This window comes from Ascoidea rubescens, assembly GCF_001661345.1.
Source record: "Ascoidea rubescens DSM 1968 unplaced genomic scaffold ASCRUscaffold_1, whole genome shotgun sequence".
NCBI classification, from domain to species: Eukaryota; Fungi; Ascomycota; class Saccharomycetes; order Ascoideales; family Ascoideaceae; genus Ascoidea; species Ascoidea rubescens.
Window position 1 is genome coordinate 2,930,029 of NW_017962913.1, and position 22,163 is coordinate 2,952,191.

At 33.6% G+C, this 22,163-nt stretch overlaps 9 protein-coding genes across 9 annotated transcripts; 7 read left to right on the forward strand and 2 right to left on the reverse strand.

Annotated features, from left to right (window-relative positions):
* Positions 1-102: 102 nt before the first annotated feature.
* Positions 103-3,043, forward strand: ASCRUDRAFT_79255 (trypsin-like serine protease; the record flags this gene model as incomplete). The annotated part of the gene is made up of 2 exons (XM_020194357.1): positions 103-140; positions 217-3,043. 2 exons carry the CDS (start codon positions 103-105, stop codon positions 3,041-3,043), a joined length of 2,865 nt encoding a protein of 954 aa, XP_020050714.1.
* Positions 3,044-3,163: 120 nt separating this feature from the next.
* ASCRUDRAFT_11717 (uncharacterized protein) lies at positions 3,164-4,067 on the reverse strand (the record flags this gene model as incomplete). The annotated part of the gene is made up of 2 exons (XM_020188849.1): positions 3,164-3,926; positions 3,994-4,067. The coding sequence occupies 2 exons, from the start codon at positions 4,065-4,067 to the stop codon at positions 3,164-3,166; spliced, it is 837 nt and encodes a 278-aa protein (XP_020050715.1).
* Positions 4,068-4,099: 32 nt separating this feature from the next.
* On the reverse strand, positions 4,100-5,588 carry NSA1 (ribosome biosynthesis protein NSA1). Its single transcript, XM_020192529.1, has one exon. The coding sequence runs from the start codon at positions 5,484-5,486 to the stop codon at positions 4,149-4,151; it is 1,338 nt and encodes a 445-aa protein (XP_020050716.1). The 5' UTR covers positions 5,487-5,588; the 3' UTR covers positions 4,100-4,148.
* Positions 5,589-6,632: 1,044 nt separating this feature from the next.
* Positions 6,633-7,607, forward strand: BOL1 (Bol1p). Its single transcript, XM_020192530.1, has one exon. It carries the CDS (start codon positions 6,969-6,971, stop codon positions 7,362-7,364), a length of 396 nt encoding a protein of 131 aa, XP_020050717.1. The 5' UTR covers positions 6,633-6,968; the 3' UTR covers positions 7,365-7,607.
* Positions 7,608-7,800: 193 nt separating this feature from the next.
* ASCRUDRAFT_54014 (RNase H1/viroplasmin domain-containing protein) lies at positions 7,801-8,110 on the forward strand (the record flags this gene model as incomplete). The annotated part of the gene is made up of 2 exons (XM_020191137.1): positions 7,801-7,814; positions 7,962-8,110. Coding segments are annotated over 2 exons (163 nt in total), but the record flags the coding sequence as incomplete, so codon positions are not given.
* Positions 8,111-9,205: 1,095 nt separating this feature from the next.
* ASCRUDRAFT_17576 (GNAT family N-acetyltransferase) lies at positions 9,206-9,808 on the forward strand (the record flags this gene model as incomplete). Its single annotated transcript, XM_020189494.1, has 1 exon — positions 9,206-9,808. A coding segment is annotated over one exon (603 nt), but the record flags the coding sequence as incomplete, so codon positions are not given.
* A 1,649-nt stretch (positions 9,809-11,457) lies between these two features.
* Positions 11,458-12,669, forward strand: ASCRUDRAFT_74043 (ribonuclease H family protein; the record flags this gene model as incomplete). Its single annotated transcript, XM_020192531.1, has 2 exons — positions 11,458-11,662; positions 11,759-12,669. Coding segments are annotated over exons 1-2 (818 nt in total), but the record flags the coding sequence as incomplete, so codon positions are not given.
* A 217-nt stretch (positions 12,670-12,886) lies between these two features.
* On the forward strand, positions 12,887-15,245 carry ASCRUDRAFT_74045 (uncharacterized protein). Its single transcript, XM_020192532.1, has one exon. The coding sequence runs from the start codon at positions 13,111-13,113 to the stop codon at positions 14,755-14,757; it is 1,647 nt and encodes a 548-aa protein (XP_020050721.1). The 5' UTR covers positions 12,887-13,110; the 3' UTR covers positions 14,758-15,245.
* Positions 15,246-17,643: 2,398 nt separating this feature from the next.
* On the forward strand, positions 17,644-21,558 carry ARG81 (Arg81p; the record flags this gene model as incomplete). The annotated part of the gene is made up of 1 exon (XM_020191523.1): positions 17,644-21,558. The coding sequence occupies one exon, from the start codon at positions 17,644-17,646 to the stop codon at positions 21,556-21,558; it is 3,915 nt and encodes a 1,304-aa protein (XP_020050722.1).
* Positions 21,559-22,163: the final 605 nt, after the last annotated feature.

The following is a 22,163-nucleotide window of genomic DNA, read 5'->3' on the forward strand; positions in this document are numbered from 1 at the left end:
GCAACTGTTCTGGAGGTTTTGTTGAGAGCCTACGTTACGTCCCACCAGCAGCAAACACATATATACCTGCTTTTCACCTGAATTTGTTTGAGCCCACTACCAATGAAAACCTCTATGGAGATCGAAAACCTTTCAAAGGAGTAAGTGTCTCTGCCTGGTTCCAGCTCATTGCAACATCTTGGTTCGATGCCAACTAACTCTCTTTCTTTCCTCTAGCATTTACTCGTCTCTAGCTCTCGGCGGCTCTGATCAGAGCAATCGATGGCAAAAAACCGTCGAAACCGTAATCAAAAGCATTGTTTCAATCCACTTCTGCCAAATCGTCAGTTTTGATTCAGATTTTAGGTCCAGCTCACAGGCCACTGGCTTCATCATTGATAAGGAAAATGGCATAATATTGACTAACAGACACGTCGTCAGCCCAGGCCCCTTCACCGGCTACATCATTTTGGACAACTACGAGGAAGTTCCTGTCATTCCAATTTACAGAGACCCCATTCATGATTTTGGCTTCTTGAAGTTCAATCCCAACGATGTGAAGCACATGAAGTTGCCACCAGATTTAAAACTAAGACCCGACCTCGTCAAGGTGGGTGTCGAAATTAGAGTCATTGGTAACGACAATGGTGAAAAATTGAGTATTCTCAGTGGCTTTATCTCTAGGACAAATAGAAACGCCCCTTATTACGGCTGCTGCAACTACAACGACTTCAATATTGAATATATTCAAGCTGCTGCCAACGCTAAAGGTGGTTCTTCTGGTTCGCCTGTCATTGATATAAATGGAAACGTTTTGGCAATGGAAGCTGGCGGCTCATTTTTCGGTGCAACTGATTTCTTTTTACCAATCGACAGAGTCTTCAGAGCACTTCACTGCATACAAAAGAACAAGCCAATCTTAAGAGGTACCATTCAAGTCACTTGGAACTTAAAACCATTTGATGAGTGCAAAAGATTGGGCTTAACCTCCGAAATTGAATCCAAAATGAGATCTTTATTTCCTGAAACCATTGGTCTACTAGTTGCTGAAATAGTTTTGCCAAAGGGGCCTGCTGACAACTTAATTCGAGAAGGTGATGTTCTAATTGCTATACACAATAAAGAAATCAGCTGCTTTAAAACTATCGACGAAATATTAGACTCCTCAGTTGGTCAATCTATAAAATTCACTGTTCAAAGAGATGGCAAAATTCTAGATCTAGCTTGCAAAGTTCAAGATTTGCATTCCATAACTCCAGATAGATATATCAAGTTTTGCGATTCAATATTCCACAATTTATCCTATCAATTGGCCCGAACTCATAATCTTGCTGTTTCAGGTGTCTTTGTAAGTCAAGCCAACGGTCCTTTTGAAGACGCTGATTTGGGTTTCGGCTACATTATCAAGTCAATTGATAACAAAACTGTCAACAACTTGGATGAATTTATCAATGTTCTTAAACACATCTCTGATAAATCCATGATATCAATTACATGCATGAAAATTGAAAATATACACAATATCGAAACCAGAACCGTTTATATCGATAAACAGTGGTATGAAGATTTCCGTCTAGCAATTAGAAATGATGAAACCGGGTTGTGGGACTTTAATGATCTTGGTTTCATTGCACCCAGTAAACCACTAAAGCCATTAAATGCTAAATTCATCGAAATTCATTCAGAAAAAGAAGCTCTAAGAACTTTGCCAAACTCTTTTGTCACTGTCACTGCACATCATCCATTAAATATCGATGGTGCTGAATCCACAAATGATCTTGGTTCGGGTTTGGTTATCGATGCTAAAAAAGGCTTGGTCTTAGTTTCAAGGTACTACATTGAAAATGATCTTGGTTACTTTAGACTAACTTTTGCAGATTCGGTGATCATTCCAGCAAAGGTGGTTTTTTTCCATCCATTATACGGTTTTGTTATCTTAAAATATGATCCATCCTTGATTCTTGCTCCAGTTCAAGAAATAAAATTTATTGAAAACCCTTTGAAAAAGGGCGATGAACTAACTTTTGTATATCAAGACAATACCGGAAAGTTTTCTTCTTCAAAAACAAAAGTCGGTTCAAAAGGTTTATTGAAAATTGAATTGGAGTACTCATATCCTTGTTATAGAGCTACTAATTGTGAAATTGTCTCTATTAGTACAAAACTAAGCTCTAGCATTCTTGGAGGAATTTTGGTCGATGATGATGCAAATGTAAGAGGTTTATGTTTAAAATTCACTGGGGTAGACGCTGTTGACAACTCAGAGAATTACTTATACAGCGTACTTAGATGCATTGATATCTGCCATGTAAGTGAGATTGTCAAAAGTTTCAAAATCTCAGATTTGATTCCATCTGTGCGTATTATTGATGCTGAATTTTCTGAATTGCCAATTTCTACAGCAAGAGTTTTGGGTGTGAAAGAAGAATGGATTGAAAAATTAGAAAACAGTGCTTTGGATGAAGAAAACCATAGATTAAAATTCATCAATGTCTCTTCTGTTGCCTGTTCCAAGTTTGAGGAAAAATCTTTGGATAAAAACAGTTTAAAAGTCAGTGATGTGATTTTGACAGTTAATGGTAATTTTGTTAATAAAGTGACAGATATCACCAGTTTGATGTTTAAAAATGATGAACTAGAACTCAGAGTCGTGCGTAATCAAAAAGAAATATTGCTTAAAATTGGAACGTTTGAAGTTGAAAAAACTGAAGAAACTATTCACTGGTGTGGTGCAAATTTCCAAAACCCATTTTATGCTCTTAGACAATCCTTAAAAGAATTGCCTTCAGATGTATATGTGATGACAGTTGGTAGAGGTTCTCCTGCTAAGGACTATGGTTTAGGCAGCTCTCATTTTATCACGCATGTTAACGAAATAGAAACACCTACATTAGATAAGTTTTTGAGTGCTATTAAACAGGTAGCTGATAATTCTTATGTGAAGGTCAGAGCTGTTTCTTTATCCAACCAAAAAAAAGCTATTACATTAAAAACTAATTATCATTACTTTCCTACTAATGGATTTAAAAAAAATGCTGATGGAGAATGGGAATATTTTTCCTAAAATCAGTTTAATGGTGTTTGTAATATATCAAATAAACTTTTTTAATTGCTTAGATATTGCTCTATGTAACAAAATTAATAAATAGAATATAAAAATTTTTAATAACTAACTTTTTTTTTTTTATTCTGTTCTGTATTTTGGCCTGGATGTTGTTTTCTCGCTGGAATCAACTTTGTTTTTGTTTTTTTTAGCAGGTCTTTTGCGATGTTTTTTCTTTAATAATTTTTTTTTTAATTTTTTAATTTCAATATCTTTTTTAATTCTCTCATTTTTTCTTTTCTGAGATTCAGAGTGTTTTAGCCTTTTTTTCTTTCCGGGCCTCAGTTTCTTTGATTTTTTGGATATTATCAATTGTCTTTCAATATCATTGTTATATTGCTTTAAATCAATTAGTTTTCCATTATATTTTGATTTGATGTATTTCATTGTATTAAAATGCTGAGATTGTTTTATTATGTCCTCTCCAGTCAATGCAATTTGAAGAAATTGTGATTTTTCATCATCAGAATAGCTTGCAAAATAGTAACTATTGGGTCTTTTTTGATTTTTAGCTATGCTATCTAAAATCTCAGCATCATCGTTTTCTTTTATATTTATCTTTATTAGTTTTGCATTTTCATTGCCATTGTCGTTGGATGTGTTTGAAGTTGAAAAAAGTGGAAAGAAAAATTCTTCCTTTGAAGTTTTGGCTTCTTCATCTGTTTCTGTACCTGGGTTTAATTTGCTATGCTTATCACCAAGTCCAAGATTCAAATCATTTTGGACATTTACTTTATCGACGAAATCAAATTTGATATTTGGTAATAATGGTTGTTCATTCTGAGAAAGATCGGAATCAGAATCAAAATCAGAGCCAGAATCGTACAAGCTCTTTCGCGAGACTCTATTGAATAAAAGCAAACCAGTTAGTTTATACAGTTTTCGTTAACAAAAGGTTAGACTAGACATACTTCACAAGACCAGGCTCCATCGCAGTTATTGAGGAGATATTTCTAGTTTTGATGTTTGGAGATTGATAAAACATTTTCCGATATTGAAGCCAAACAAACGGTTACCCTCAAACATAATAAAAAAAGTTTATTGTGTTATATTTAATTCTACAGCTCTATGTACTAACTAGCGATTTTTTTATTCTTTTTGTAGGCCTTGGGCTAAAGTGGTCTTTGGAGGGGCTGTTTATTGTGTGTCTTTTTCGAACATTGTTGTCTAGCTCGTCCCATATATCATCGTCGTTGTCTTCATTTTTGATTTCTGGTTTTGAAAGTAGAGGATTAGGATTTTTGTCATTTGCAACATTTTTATCCTTAGGATCAACTATTATTGCGTTGCTGATATTGCTTCCAATATAGACTTTGATGAGCTGTTCCTTTGAGGCGATTTCAAATACTCTCAAGTATGTATCTAAACCCCCAGTTATTAGATATTTGTCATCAAACGAGTTGATTGTTTGGCATAAACCAGTGTTTCCTGGATATTTACCGACCAATCTGCCTGATTTGATTTCGTATTTTGAGACAGATACATGATCATCAGAGCAGATTATTTCTTGAGTGTTGATGTTTTTGTTGAATGATAGAACTGCATTGATGATGCCAACAGTTTGATTATAGTGTTTTTCGGTCAACTGAACTGAGTATCTTGGTTTTTTACCAATTTTAGTGTCATAGTATCTCAATTGACCATATTTTGTGGTTGTTACGATTTCGTTTGAGTTTTTATTTAAAAAAATGATGTTGGTAATCCAGATAGGGACTCTTAGATGAAGTCTGTCTGGCTTAACATTTTTAGCTTTAAAGGTTGTAATAATTTGATTGGATTGAGGATTATTATTGAATAGATTAAGAAAATCATTTATTGAATTTGCGATTTTAATGATGGTTAAATCATTTTCTTTTCCACCAAACACAAATTGAAAGTTGTCAATGATATTTGGATCATGAATGAAAGCAGATACGGGTTTAGTAGAACAGGAAAATTCAGAATGCAAATATTTATCATCTTTTAGAGAGATTAAAGATACTCTTCCGTTTTGTGTGCAGGTATATATTATATCCAAGCTTTTGACATAATTTAAAGAAATAAAATTGTCCTTTGGATCAGAGCTTAGACCGTCAATTTGATGTATTAATTGATAGTTATTTCCATGGGTTTTTGAGTCAGATTCATTGGTTGGGTTTGTTGTAACATTATTATTAAAGGTTTCTAGTTGGTATTCGCCCATAGAAGTGAGATCATAAAAACATATCGAGCCACCAAGTCTTGAAACAACAATTAAATGTTTGGAGTCGATTTTGACTAATTTTTGGATCTTTTTTGACGAACCCAATTTGTGAAATGATTTTATAGAAGGTTGAATCGCATCTTTTTGGGAGGTATCGGTACCCTTGTTACATATGACCTCCTTAAGAGAGCCTGTATTGTCTGAAGCCACTAATAACTTCATGTTTTTTTTGTGTTTTTTCGTTCGTTTATTAGGTTTTGATATTAGTATATTATTATTAATCTAAAAATCAATTGAGATTTTGATTCTGATTTTGATTTTTTTCACTTTGGAAAATTTCAGAAAAAAATAATTAAGGTTCAAAACAATCACGTTTTCAAAGTTTAATTTAGAGCGTGGATTATGTAATCAATTAAATTGAGATTTTTTTGGTGTTGTGAGCAGTTCTCGATTGATGGCAAACTATGGTTTGTATTGCTTGTTTCCTGTACACAGCTAGATATTGAACAAACCATACTTGCATTGATTTGGGGGTTCCTGATATTGTAAAATGTACAATTTAACTCACATCTCTAGCGAGAATCTGTAATTGCTAGTTGAGTTAGTTGCACAGCCTTTATGAAGTTGTCAAATAAAAGGGCATTTTCATGACAAGTTGGACCAAGTATCAATTCCCTACAGCAACATCAAAAGACTTCTTGAAAGAGGGATGACTTGGTTGGATAACGGACAATAGGTGCTGAAGTCTCAATGCTCTCTTAGTCAGTTTCCATTTCCAGAAGAAGGTTCAAAGAAAGAGTAATCTGAAAAGGGACCAAAGCTGTTCAAGAACTGTTCAAAAGCTGTTCAAAGGCTATTCTAAGGTTGCTCAAGAACTGTTTAAGAACTGTTTAAGAACTGTTTAAGAGCTGTTCAAGAAGAAGAGCCTTTTGTGGCGGCCCATCGGCCGCTCTCAAAAACCTTCCTGGCTCCACTACGATACTCCTTGTTAACGCACTGAATTCCTTTTGAATTACCCGAATTCCTTTTTGTTCCCTATATGCCCAAAGTTGTGTAGAAGTGCCCCTGTTGCACCAGCTGTCTTTGCTGCCTGCCTTTGTTGCCACAGCTTCAGCTGTTCCAACGCCATCTCGAGCATTGCCAGCCAAAGACGCTTTTGGTGCGCGTGCCGCCCTGTGGCGCTACGGCCATCCCTCCGCCAGCGGGACTGTGTCGGTGTAAAAGCAACTTCGCTGCAGAGAAGCGCGCAAGCCCCCCGAGAAAACGAGCGCTGCTTCGGGTAAGCGCTGCGCGATATATGCGCGGGCCTAGACCTCTGGTGGAAAAGTACTTTAATGGTCGTTGAAAGTGTTGCAGCTTTGAGCAAAGCAGAAAACAGTCGATGTAAAGTTGTTAATTAGCAGAGAAAGTACTTTGGAAAGGTACTTGAAAGGCTCTTCGATTAGCTGAAGCTGTTTGTTGCACTTTTGCATTTGATTTCCCTTATTTCTTTTTTCTTTTTCTTTGTATTCCCTTTTCTTGTTTTTTAACATGATAAGAAGTTCGATTGTGAGATCCTCATTTTTATATAACTCAATCAACAAAATCAATCCTTTCTTCAGTTTCAACATCCCTAGCAATTATCACACTGCCAATAACAACCATAACTACAATAACAATTACAAAAAAAATAGTGGTTTTGTTTATAATCGTTTTTCGAAAAACATGTCTACCTACACACTACAATACTCCAGTTCCACTCCCGGTCCTATTGAGAAGGAAATAGTTAATAAACTAATAGACAGCTTCAATCCAATATCCTTGACTATCAAAAACGATTCATCGAAACATGCTCATCATGCTGGAATTCGAGGAGCAACCAATATTACCGAATCTCATTTCAGAATTGACATCATTTCAAAATCTTTTACTGGTTTGAATTTGCCCTCGAGACACAGATTGATTTATAAGCTTTTGGACGATGAGTTAAAAAACAAAGGTGTCCATGCTCTATCTCTAAAAATTAAAACTCCTGATGAAATAAGTAAAAATAACTCTTCATCCTCATCTTCCAGTTCAAAAAATTCCTCGAATGAATCAATCAAAGATGAAAATATATGAAAGATATACACAAATAAATAAACACACATTCAAATTCGTTATAAATATTCAGTCCAAAACAAACAGCTTATTATGTTTATCGGTTTACTAGTTTTATGAGTTTATATATATATACTATTTTTTTTAAATCATTGATTTTTACTGTCATCACTTTTGTATATTTTATCTATCGTTTTTTACTTGATTTTATCACCAAATTTATTTTTTAGTTGTTTTTGTTCTGATAATTATCTAATACAAGCAAATTTATTTATATATCTCGTGGATTCCTCAACAGTGGTTTTCTTAAAGTTAAAGGATTCCGGGCTGGGGTTCCAAAACTGACCAATCAAAACTTGTTCTGGGCCTCAAAGGGTGCTTCCTTAAAATTACATGGTAGCTCTTGATCCTTCTTTTAATTCCCAACTATCTTATCACTAATTATGGAAACCTTTTACGTGGTTAGAAGAGGTATGTTATATTTAATCAATTCACCTGAGATCTCAAATTGAGTGTATTCTCAAGTGTATTAATCAATTCTTTCAATAATCAATGGGTCTCATCAATTTCATGTATATATACTCATTTATTTGTTTATCTTTTTTTCCGTATACATAGGCTACGAACCCGGAATTTATTTTGATTATCAGTGCTGTCAAAAACAAGTCGAAGGATGTCCTGATAACCAATTCAAAAAATTCAACAGCTTTGAAGAAGCATACAATTACTATAAATCGAAAATATACCTAAACAATCGCACAAGAATTGTCTTTACTGCTGGAAAAGCCAGATTAATTGATCAAAAATTTACTGCTGCGGGCTACGGTTGTTTTTTCGGGAAAAACGATTCCAAAAATGAATCTGGAACGTTAGATGGGACTCAATCGCATCAAAGAGCAAATTTAAAGGCCATCCTAGAAGCATTGATAACAATTAAACAAGAAATTATTCGATACAAAAACTACAACGACAAAAAAAAACTATTTCCCTATGTTATTTACACAAAGGATAGATACTCGTTAAAATGCTTCAACAACTGAAAATACACCTGGGTCAGGAATGGCTGGAAGACATCAAAGGGTAAAGACGTCAAAAATCAAGATATAATTAAACTTTGTCTCAATGAAATCAAAATAATCAACAAGCACTATACATCTCAGGGCTGGGAGGAAATCAGATTTTTCTACAATACCGAATCAAAACAGATTTTCAAGTACGCAAATACACAAGCGCTCTGTTTAGCTGATTATGGGATTAAAGAAGAGGCCGATCGTATTGAAGCGTTTGCTGAAGCTGCTGTTACTGGTATAGCTACTGCTGCTGCTGAGGATGTTGGCAGACCCAAACGAGTTCTTTTCCCCTTTCCCTCTGACGACTTTGTTGCCCATGAAAACGATGACTGCGAAGTAATTGATAAGACTGATACTACAGTTTATATTGCTGAAGCTAAGGCTAAAACTAAAACTAAGGCTAAAACTAAGGCTAAAACTAAGGCTAAAACTACGACTTTTAAAGCTGAAGTTTCTGCTTCTCATCAAACCAAACATGTTCTTCGGTCCCTTTGTGATGGTGGCTTTATTTTTGCCCACGAAAGCGACGACGAGGAAGACTTTACTAATTTCCGTGAGCAGTTCCGTAAGACCCTGTGGATTCCGTACGAAATGGATCCGTACGGATAAGCTAACCGAATACACTGTGCTGATGGGATACAAAGTAAGGCGGCTTTGAGAGAGCTACCTATTTCAAAACCAGATATAATGAACAACGAGTCGACGAGCCAATTGGCAACGATTTGCGAGAGTGTGTTTCCCCCAGCTCTACCTCTAGCACATGGCGGCACACTTTGCTTGAAAACCACCACCAGTCATGACCTAGCTGCTCAGCGAAAGACCTTGACCTCCTTCTTGCGGCTAATCAACTCGACCATCGGTGATATATACTTGGATAGCTATGGCGAAACTTGGAAAAAGGACAAGATAATCGAGCTTCAGGAGGACAATTTGGTTTATGTGTACTACACAGTTCACACTAATCCTCGTAACAAGAACCGTAATTGCAATCAAAACACTACAATAGTTGGTTTTCTATCTTTCAAACTAGTTTTCAACCAGTTTGACAAGAATAACCTATACTACTACTTTTACTTGTTTGAAATCCATATCAACCCGAATTATCAGAATTCTAAACTCGGCTCTATATTAATCGACAAATACCACTCATTGGCAAATTTATTAAATGGCAATCCTCAACTAAAATCGTTGTTGCAGCTCAAGAAAAACTATCGGATTAAGAAATATTATCTAAGCGTCTTTTCGAAAAACTTTATAGCAATCAACTGGTATATAAATAAACTAAATTACAAAAAATTATCCAAAAACGACTTTGGTTCAAATGAATTGCTAACAGTTCCAGAAGATAAAATCTTAAGAAATGGCAAAATAATCAAACCAATTTATTACATTTTATATCTTAATATTTAGTAAAATTATTTTGTTCAAAAAAAAAAAAGAGCAATAATAACATTACTAAGAATAAATTATTGTTAATATTCCTGAAGATTGTATACATCTACTTAAAATAATGAATTTTAACAATAATTTTCATAATTAAGACATTTAAGATTTACAGGTCTTTTTCCTCGATGACAGAATCCAAATGATCTTTACAGATTATCGAAGCATTGGATAATCTTTAGTCAACCAACATACACAAGCGTTTGTTTGATTGAAAAGTGCAAAAAAAAAATAAAAAAAAAGCATTAACCTATCTAATGATCTCTGATTTATATATCAATATGTCATCTCTATGTACTAGTATAAACTAATTAAATATTTAATTACTTGATAGATTAACAATTTTCTTTAAAATTGTAACATTCAAATTACATAAGATGAACATTTTCCATCAAATGTAATCGAAATAATAATGATAATGATAATGATACTCCTGATATGTACTATCATTTTATAGGCTCTACTTTACCATTTTGTATCAAAAAAAGAAAAAAGAAAAAAGAAAAAAAATGTAAAACCCTTAAAGTTTATTATTGAATTTATTATTAAATTATTTATTCATTAGTATTAATATATTATTAATTCAAATTTAATTGAAACACTTTGTGACAAATAGATTTATATGTTCCAATTCCAAATTTGGAAAGTCTATACACAATGACATAAAATTATTTTTCTATTGAAATTTACAATTTAAATAAATGAATTTGTTAAATTATTTATTTATAAATTCCAATTATCAGTTAAACTTGTCTAATCAAAATGTTTTAACAAAACAAAAATAAAAAAAAGAGTTAAAAGAATATAATCAAACACTAGAATTTCAAAGCCAAAATGTCATTTGGCGGTAATATTACACTATACTAAACAAATCACCCATTTTGTCTCTCTTGTGGTTCTAACAACAATACAATAACATATTATTATCTATAATATCTTTATTTAAAATTTTGGAAAACCTCCTATTCTCTCCTATGTTTTTTAATCAAACTAAAAAAAAAGGAATTTAAACGTTTAATATTTGGTTTCATTCAAAAATTTTGTAAATTTTGTAAACAAAGCTGGTTATGAAAGGATTAACATCAATACCACTAAGAAAATAATCACTAAAATAATCAAATAATTATATCACTTGCAAAAATATCCATGAAACAAAACAAAACAAAACAAAACAAAACTATCCATTACGCTCTTTCTAATCATGAAGATCATAAAACACATAACACACATCTAAAATAATGTTCAATTCATTTGATCTTGGTGCATCAACAATCTCATGTATAATTTTAGAAATAGAATAATTAATAGGTCAATATCCCCTATCATGTTGGCATTTAGCCCTTGAACTACATTAGCCATTCAACAATGCTTTGAAAGATAAGATTTGAAGACTCGGAAATTTTGCTCTCAACATAAAATTTCAGGCATAGTATATGTTTTGTTCAAAAATATAATGAACTTTGATTTTATCTCTATTTCAGTTTTATGATTTCAAAAATACAATATTCAACTTTTTTTTTCGTTTTATCCCATCGAGTTCGAGCCCCGAAGTAACCAATGAAATAAACGCAGGAAATAAATAGAGGCATGTGACTTGATCCTACTAACATTTTTGTTTTCATTTTTCGGGAATACGAAACTTAAAGCACATAGTTTCGATCTATCAGTTTTTGGCTCTTAAATACTTTTTCACGACTTCCGGCGAAGTTATGATTTGAAGATTTTTGTATCGATCTAATCACAACTAAATTTTTGGAAACACAGTCTGTGAAATGGCTAAAAAAGGATTCTATGCCGTCAGAAGAGGTTAGTATTTTTAATCGTTCTGATTTTGCATTTTTAAAAGAGAAATTTGATTCAAATTATTAACAAATGCCTTGATCTATTCAATTGTTGATAAAGGATACAAAACAGGAATCTTTAAAACCTGGGAAGAATGTCAAGCTCAAATCAATGGGTATTCATGCTCTGAGTTTAAAAAGTTTTCAACCCAAGCTGAAGCGCTGGGATATCTAAAAACCAGTTCTAGAGAAAAATCTTTTACTACCCACCCTATTTCAAAACCTGTTTCTAAAGTTCGATACAATTATGGGAAAACAATTGACAATGATGTCAAAAATAATGAAAAAATTTTGAGGTATCAGAATATCGTACCAAAAGTTATCTCGTTTGAGAGTTCCACTAGCTTGTATAAGAGTCCTGTTAATTCGTATGATGATTCCGTTAGCTCGTATGAGAATGAACATATTTACACTGATGGAGCATCTAAAGGAAATGGTAAGGAGGGTGCTAAAGCAGGGTTTGGATGTTTTTTTGGTATGGGAGATCCTAGAAATCATTATGGGAAAGTCGTTGGCCAGCAAACCAATCAAAGAGCTGAGCTAAGTGCGATTTTACATGCTCTAAAAGTGGTCGATCAGGAATTAAGTGATGGCGCAAAAAAGTGTTACACCATATTTTCTGATAGTAAATACTCGATATCATGTATTGATAGCTGGAGTTTGAGCTGGGAAAAAAATGGATGGAAAAAAGCCACTGGACAAAAAATAATCAATCTCGATATAATCAAATCAGCAGTAGCCTTGAAGAAATCCATCAACGAAAAATGCAAACAGGCTGGAAAGCCCAGTTTAGCCTTTTGCCATGTTCGAGGCCACATAGGAGTCTTTGGAAACGAACAGGCTGATTTGTTGGCCAACAAAGGCTGTATGTGAGAGCTGCTACGGCAAATATCAAAAGCACTTGAGCATTAAAGACAAGCACCAGAAAAAAAAGCCAGAAAAAAAAGCCAGAAAAAAACACCAGAAAAAAACCACAAAAGAACGGTTGCGAGCCAGCGCCGGCCCATCGAGGTGGAGTCTGCATCCGGGCTAAGCATTACCCGCTCTGATTTGCCGCTCGTTCAATGCTGCGGTCATGTGACTGTCTTTTTAGCCAGAAAATTATTTTCCATACATTGAAATCCTATAAATACTCAGCTCTTCCTATTTTTTTTTTCCTTGATTCTTTTGTTTTTTTATTAAAAGTAGTTTGTTCATTTGATTTGGCAAATTGAATTGATTATCTTTGGCTTTATCTTAATATTCAATGAACTTGTTGCTGTTTTTATTGTGGTCTAACGTTTTTTTAGAAGTGTAAAAAGTGGTTTTAAGGTTGCATATCAGGCTTGAATTAAGGTTGGGAATATAATAATAATCCTCCTCATAATAATAATAACGAAATAAGTTGATAATTAACGATAGTTAATAAGAACAATGAATCAATTACCAGAGCAATCAGAGTCGTCTTCTGATGCATTGGATCTTGAAGACATTTGCTCGATTTGTCTTGATAATCTTTTCTCAAATGGCAGTGATGTTAACAGCAATGCAAAGAAGCAGTTGGTAGCAAGACTTGGGTCTTGTAACCATAGATATCATGATATCTGTATTCGACCTTGGTGTCAAAAGTCTAACAGTTGTCCAAGCTGTCGTACTTCATTTAAAAAAGTGGATCTTGTTGATGTTGATGGAAATGTTGTTCATAATTATACTGTCGAACCTAAAAAACCGTCGAAGGTTTGCAATGATTTCAATGATTTTGATGCTTCAAGTCAATCATTGAGTGATGGTGATTTAAGTTCCCGAATCAACAATTTGATTAGAAACAGAGTTAAATGTTCGCTATGTGATTCCGCTTCATCGGTAACAACTGGATTGGCATTATGTTCTACATGCTCATCGTGCTACCATCCAAGGTGTTTGGGTGTTGGTTCATTGGCTATTGGAGTTCGGTCATGGAATTGTCCGATGTGTGATACTTTGCAAGATAGTTCATACACTTTTGTGACTGGTGTTATTAGAGGGTCTATAGTAAGAGAAAGCACGTTAAGAAGGTTGAATGCATTTGAATACCAATTTGATGAATGTGTTTTATCTAGAGATAATAATAACAATAATAACAATAATAATAATAGTGTGAATAATAGGGATAATGGGAATAATCGAGGAAATGTTGATTATAGTAATAGTATAGTTGACGATGTGGATGATTTTTGTCCGGCTCCTGTTTTCAGTACTAAGAGAAAAGGATTGAGAATTCGTTCAAATCCTGAAGATGATTTTGATTTTGATTTTGAAGATGAGGATGGGTTTGATAGTAATATTAATAATGCCGATTATGATTATGATTATGACACTTATAGTGATAATGGTAATGGTAACAATAATAACAATAACAATAATAAATATGTTGAGAAAAAAGATGAGACTAACAAGTACAAGGAGACAACTGAAGAAGAAGAAGCATGGAAGGCATTTGATTTATTTAGAGAAGAAGAAAAACGCAATGAAGAGTTGGCAAGGTCATCATTATCAATGTTTTCAACTGATTTGTTATCAAGCAAAAACGAAGTGCCTTTTGTTAAAAATTGCAACAAGATATCTAAATCCAAAAGAAATAAAAATAGAAAAAAACGTAATGATATTGATAAAAGAAAAAGTGATATAAATAATAATAATAATAATAATAATGATAATAAAAATAAAAATAATTATGGGAATGGAAATGAAAATGGGAGAAAACAAAGTACAGTAAAACTGTTATTGAGTGAGATGCAAAATAATAAAAATAAATCATTTTTCTGCAAACCGGTTCTGAATAATTTTCAACGAACGTTTTATGGACAAGTGTCACCACCAATGTCTCCGCCATTATCACCACCATCGGGCTTATTATCCCCTAGACAAACCAAGCCATCAATTTATTCTGATTATAAACAACCAAGATTTTTATATCATCAAAGAAATAATAGAGATTGCAAAGGCAAGGAAAAGGAAGATTTGATTGGGATTAAAAATATTTTACCAACTTCGCCTCCCCCAATTACAAGCGAGGAGGAAGAGTATTTTCCTAAATTTTGAAGGTGATTAAATGAACGATTGCAACTAATAGGAAAGTAAATAAGATAAAAAGATAAAAAGATAAATGGGTAAAAATATTATGATGTTTATGTTTATTTTTATTTTTATTTTTTTTTGATTTTAATTTTATTTTTTAAATGTACAATATAATGATTTTTGTATATATTTGTTTTATAATTGTTTGATTTCTATTTTATTTTTGTCTTATGTGTGATTTTTTTAGGATTGTTATCATTGTCTAGATTTTTTTTAACTTTGATGCTGAGGTGTTGCTTTTGGGGGTTGATGGATATTAGTGTGCATCTATTTAATGATAAATTTTGAATTTCAAACTTGTCTTATATATGTTAATTTCAGTGTATCATGTCATTTGTATGCCATTTTTTTGAGCGTTGATTCTTCCAATGTCAGCAAACGGCCGAACGCTTTCGGAAGTGCGAAATCCAAATTGGATCGGATGCACGAAATTACGGTGGAGTAGGGGTCGGAATAGATGAACCTGTTAAGGTTGCTTGCTCATGTAACACAAGTCAATGTTATGCGTGCTCTCAACGTTAATAAGCAGATTGCGTACTCAATCTGCTGGGTACATGGATGTGCATGCGTGTCAATCTGCCAAGCCAAGCTTTTGTAAAAAAATTGGAATGCTCACGTGTATGGCACCAAACAATTGGAAGCACAAGTAAAGACCCTGGGTGGGTTCCGTAATGAATGCCATTTCTGGAGAAGAGACCCATGCTGCTAATACCGTTGAAGCTCTCAATACGAGGTCTGGTGTTTTTGGGGCAGAGTGAATGCTGGATGAAGGTGCTCTCACTTGGGGGACTTGAGTGGGCAGATGGGGTCATATTCGTTGGAGTGCGTAAGTTCAAAGTGCGTAATAAGATTTTGCTTTTCGAAACAAGATTTTAGCAGTAAGATTTCGAGATGGAAGGAATATTGGAGGTGGTTCTTTGATCAAAGGCTATCAGAAATCGCAGTATATAGCGTAGGCAATGTGTTTGAGTAGAAGATAGCTGTTGTGGACAAATGTCAGTTGAGATGGGTTCGGCTGTTTGATGTCTACCAATATAACTGTAAATTTTATCCTTTGGGAGAGACATTTGAAGACCTTAAAGACGAGTGTTTCAGAAATCATGAGGAAATCAACAGCTGGAATTTCCTGGTTTTTATCATAGAATAACCATAGCAATGATGGATGGATGAAAATGACAACTCTTGCTGTTTCGCAAATCGAGTGGATAGTGGGCAATTATCTCGACTGGAAGCAGTTGGATGTTCATTATGTTCATTATGTTCATTATGTTCATTATGTTCGGTTTATGCTCAGTTTATGTTTATTTTGCTGGCGAATTTGTGGATTCTGCTGCCATAACATTGAATAATATTGGAATGGTGCTTGAGTGAGATCTAACTCAGTTTGGCTTGATCTTATGGCTCCAATTATTCCAATTATTCGTTTGTTTCTTTGTTGATCGAAAATCGCAGAAAGCCAATCTGTATTTCTGGAACTGTAATTGCCTTTCTGAGCCTCTGGGTTATGGCAATCGAGTTGCAAGAACAGAACCAGTTCCAATAACTGCAATTGCACCAGCTGCAGCAGAGCTCTGGCTCCTCAACATAACATGGCGTTCGAGTCTTCAACTTGAGGTCGATCACCTCGATATTCAGTTACAGTCCAGCAGCTCTATTGGATTTTGATTAGTGCTGATGTTGGGATCTTTGCAGTGTTTCTGCTGCTATCCCAAGCTGTAGCTGTAACCCCAAAACCACTCGTTGCGAGAGCAGTTAACTGCTCCATTTCCAGCTGCTGCCTCTGCTGTTTCTGCTCCAATTCCAGCTGGACTTTGGCCTCTGGGCCTGGAGACGTAGCTGCTCTTGGAGCAGAAACAGCAGCTGCCTGAAATTGTCTTGACCCATATGAATCTCGTAGAAATCCTGTTAATATCTTGCTGGAATCTTGTTGTAGAATCTAATCATATTTACTGAATTTCAGTAAATTTTATCGAGTTTAACTTATAAGTTTTACTTAAAATTTAAAATCAACTAAATTCTTAGTCAGTTTTACAATTTAGGCTAATTCTTTGCTATATCTTGTTAAATTCTATCCACTGTTTTCGCAGCACTTTGTTTCTATGCTGCTCATATTATCGTACTACTGCTTTATACTCTTTATACTCTTTATATCCTTTATACTCTTTATATCCTTTATACTCTATGCTCTTTCTCCCATTCTATTCTTAATTATATCATTGCAAAATTACCTGAACTAGCTTTGCCTTCCTTTGTACTAATAATATCCCTTATAACCTCTACTCCCACGTCGTCCAATCACTGCTACTTTGTGTGTTTCATGACTGATATTAAACCTTCTTGCTTCTCTTAGCTTGTTATCCCACTCCTGCTCTTCGAGCCTGATATTAATTGCAAAAAATTTCATCTCCAGTCTTCTTCAATTACCTCTGCTGCCTTCCCATATTCTGTCCACACTGTACTCTATATCCCCCATCCACACATTCATTCCCTTCCTCTCTTCTCTCTCTCTTCATTCCCAATTCTTTCTCTGGAAATATCCTCTATATCCTTTCTACTTCACCTTATCAATTCCCTTGAAAACTGTATCTCACCAGAAAAGTTTAAAAAACTCAGGGAAAAAATTACACATTTTCTCTTCTTTCTTTTTCTTTCGTTCTTCTATTTCAAGGCAAAAGAAAAAAAAAAAAATTCCCCAAATAAAAACAAAACGAAATCAAATTAAAAACAAATCTAAACTAAAATTAAAAACAAATCTAAACTAAAATTAAAAAAAAAGATAATTAAGAACAAAAAAACACAACACAACAACAAAAAAAAACTATAACTAGTTACTACCACCTCTTTCTGGTTATGATCAAATCTGCATCTGTCGCTGCTCCTTTACCTTCCTCCTCTATAAAGATCAATGGCCTCTCTTCCAACCTCTCTCCTCCAATACTGTCCTCCTCTCTTCCTCCTCTTCCTCCTCTTCCAAAGAAAGTAAAACGAACAAAGACCTTCACCGGTTGCTGGACCTGTCGCAAAAGAAAGGTAAAATGCGATGGAGGAAAGCCTTCATGCCAGGTCTGCCAAAAGTCCAACAAACCCTGTGATGGATACGATATAAAGCTCTGTTGGTTAACACCTTTGAAATACGACAGACAAGGCAATGTCATCTCAGACACCTCCAACACCTCCAGAAAGAAGGACGAACCAGAAACCCTCAACGACAACGACATCAGATTCATCAAAGACGAGAAAGACCTGAAGCTCAAAGACAGAGACTCCAAAGGCAGCGACACTGAAGGCACCTCTTCCTCTGGAGAGCAGTATTTCCAACGAAGAAGCATAGAATTTGTCAAGTATCCCATCAATATGATCTACAAGACCTATGCTGAAATGGACAAACACCTCTCGATGCTTAATTCTCTCTCCACCACTGAATTTGTAGATCCTCCCAACAAAACAAACTCCTTTGGTCCCTTTTCTGTCTTCCTTATGGACCCTGAAAGAATTAACTCTGCTTCTCTAAACAACTCCTCCACCTCCAATTCCACCTCCAATTCCAACACAAAAAACACAAAACTGAACAAAACCAGAAAAATTCCCAAAAATCAAAGATACAAAAGATCATCGCCATTTAAAGACCTTACCACTCCCAAGAAGAGAAAAGACTCCCTCTCAGGCTTACCATCCACCATCATATCCAACATGGTTGAAATTGATTCCAACCATGATCCACAGCTCATTACCATTGCTGCCAAAAACCACATTCAAAACATAGATCCTGTTCTGTTTGCCTCAATCACTCCAACAACTCCAAGCCCATCTGATTCTCAATGCAAAACTCCCTCCTTGTTCAATAACACATATTCTCACTCTTCAAACCGTAATTCCATCTCAGAGCCAATCAACTACATCTCAATATCTCTCCAAAACCGTAATGGCCAGCATCTGAATCTGATCCCAAACTATAATATAACTTCTCTTGATTCTCAAAATGTCTCCAATAAGATTCAGGATCAAGTAACAGACAACGACTCGTCTCAACCTTCAAACACTAACCACACTTTTATTTCAACTTCTATCGATCGATCTTCCACTTTTAATGACATAAACATGGCTGTTAGCTTCCAAAATCTGCCTCAAAATCTTGACTATAACTATACCGAAAATGCAACTACACCTCAAAACCTAAACTTAAACCAGTCTCAAAGCTTTGTCTACAATAACTCTAACAACACCACAAATAACAATAACCACTCTCAAAATCAATGGGATAACCAGATCAACACTTACCAAAGATCACAAAATTTAAATGGTCATACTAACTATAGCATTTCAGAAAATAATAGGTATTTCTACTCACATGCTCTCGATTACAACAGTTACAATCAAAATAAAAATACACACGATATTGTCTCTGTGGACTACTCACAAAAACAAAATTCCATTTCTCAATCAAACAGAAAAAATCCATTTGATCCAAATATTTCATCAACATCTTCTCAATTTAGACAAATCGACAACGAAAACCCAATAAACCCCAGCTTATTTCATTATAATCACAATTCAAACATTTCTCCATCAAACACTCAAATTTTTACCTCTCAACTTATTCATTCTGATAATCCTCAATCCATGCCTAACGATTTCTCCACTAATTTATCAAATTACAATTATTCCACCAATAATATCGATAAAAGAATCGATTTAAATCCTCGTAGTATTGATGATAACATAATTTTCGAAGATTCTAATGAAAATGATATCGACAACGATATTAGCCTGGACTTGCCTTTATCCAATAACATTAATTTGTTACTTGATAGATCCAATAGCAATACAACCAGTACTAATAACAATGATGACACCACTGACAATGAAAACAACAAAATCAATAACGAAGGCTTCTCTATTATAACTAATGGAAAAACTTTAAGAGAAAAAGAGAAAAGATCGTCAAAAAAGAAAAGAATCAAAGTTCCTAGCAAAATTTCTCTCGAAAATTGTGATGAATTTCTCCATGCAAGAGTTTTAGAAGAGCCCGAATTCGATCTCCCTGAATCACTTAAAGCATATGATTCATCTAAATATGAAATCATGGTGAGTCCTGTTGTAAAAACTTTAATAGCATTATACTCTGATGAGATCACAGGAAACTTGACTGTTCTAAGAATTCAATCAAATCCATGGAAAACAATTTTTTTTCCAAGGTGTCAAATGGCCTTTGCTGATTTATTAACTCTTGGTAATACGTCTCGTCCAAAACATTCCCTATTATTTGCTTGCTTATCAGCATCTGCTTTTTTCTTGTCCAACAAATTCATTGGTAATTCAAAACCTTATAATTATTGGTTGGAGCTAGGATATCGTTTTAAAGAGCTCTCAATTGATCATTTGCTTAAATTTGTTGATGACATTAATATTTTCAAATACAAAGAAGTATTAACCTCATTCCTAAGTATTGCTACAATTGATTCAATTAGTGGAACAATGCAAGACAGTGAGCAAATTTTGAAAGCCTGTGAGGTTTTTGTTCTAAAGAGAATTAGAAATAATTCCAAGATTTCTCCCAAGGCTAAAGGATTGCACAATATATATGATTTTTTGATGCTTTTATATAATTCAACCTCTGTTTATGATTTTGATATCAACAATTATAAGCTAAAAGAAATATTTCAAAAAATTTCAAGAAACAGCAAAGGGAGAGTTAAACCAGATATAATCTTTGATTACAGTAAAAAACTAGAAAACCCATTTCAAAATTATGGAGACAATACTCAAATTGATGCAGAAAAATTGAAAAAAAAATCAAAGTTAGAATATTTATTAAGTAACACTAACGATTTATCAGATATAACAAGAAAATCTAAATTTCCTAATTTTATTTTGACAGCTCGTTCGGATGATACTGAAAGAAAAACTGGATCATTTAAAATGGCTTATAACTCTCCTTTAACGATTAAAAATGATGAATCTTTTATCAAGAAGAAACAAATCGTCAGTACTCTGCAAGCAAAACGTAATTTCACTAAATCAAGCAGTAAAAGTATCTCCAATTTAAAGCAATCAATGCCCATAAAAAAAAGTACAGAATCTATTTATGCTAGTGATTCTTTGTTTGCTTTACCCAATTCTATTATATATTTACTTATTGAAGCCAACAAACTATTCACTGATAAAAAAAAACTAAAAAATGGTCTGTCAGATGGTCATAAAAAATTAGTGGATACTTTTGAAGAAAAATTAAATTCATGGAAACTGGAATGGTTTCTTTTCCAAAATAGTAACCCAAAGGAAAAGGAAAAAGCTTTGGCTATTTTAAATAACAGCAAACTTGATAGCTTAACTGTTTTAAACAGGCTTGTTTTTGAGACCAATTGGCATTGTGCTGTTTATCATAACATGTATTCTTTTTACTATGCCCTCAAAATTTATTTTTATACAATTATTAAAAAGGAAGAAAACCCAAAAGAAATAAAAAAATTTGTTGATTTCTGCTATGGTCATTTATCACAAATTCAACACATTCGTGAAGTTCATGATGTTACCATTAATCCTCTTTTTTGGCAATATTTTATTTGTGGCTGTGAGATTGACAATGATATTAAAATGCAAAAAAAATTTGACAACCTACTCAATAGACATGAAAAGCTATCATTGAAAAACCATTGGAGAGCTAGAGAAGTTATGAGGGTAGTCTGGAAAGAAAGAAAAAATGGACACAATGTGAGTTGGATTGATGTTCTCCAACAACAAAATTTTTCTTTACTTCTTGACTAAAATGTTGAGAAACCCATTTTTTATGAAGATATTGTTCATCCTTGTACTTTCTTTGAATTTTTATTTTATTTTACCTTATTTTATATGATTTGATTTGATTTGATTTTACTTTATATTACTTTATTTTATACTATTTTGTTTCACTTCATTTTACTTTCATTTTCATTTTTGTTTTTATTTATTCTTTTAGTTTTTGTCATTTTCTAATTTAATCATCAAACCATTCACTGATATTACTTATATATTATAGCAACTCCTTTTGGTTACAGTGATAATTAAAACTTTCTTATATTCCTAATTAGTTTTTATATTATTTCAGTCAAGCAATGTTTTATGATTTAAATATTCTTTTGTAATGTGTCTCGATTTATAAATTCTGTTATTTTTTCATTTTCAAAATTATTTGTAGAATTGACTTGCTAATTATTAATATTTGCTTAGAGATATTAAAAGAAATTTGTTGAAATCATTAATTGCTGATAATAGCTACTTTGAAAATGAGAAATACACAAGATAGTTGAAACAACCAATAAGTTTGTGATGTTTTATTTAGTACTTACACTTTCTATGTATCAATGCAATTCTTTTTCTCTTAAAGATATAGG

Bases quoted from the DNA above. Each gene is read 5' to 3' on its own strand.
- NSA1 (XM_020192529.1), bottom strand. From the start codon at position 5,486: ATGAAGTTATTAGTGGCTTCAGACAATACAGGCTCTCTTAAGGAGGTC.
- BOL1 (XM_020192530.1), top strand. From the start codon at position 6,969: ATGTCTACCTACACACTACAATACTCCAGTTCCACTCCCGGTCCTATT.
- ASCRUDRAFT_74045 (XM_020192532.1), top strand. From the start codon at position 13,111: ATGAATCAATTACCAGAGCAATCAGAGTCGTCTTCTGATGCATTGGAT.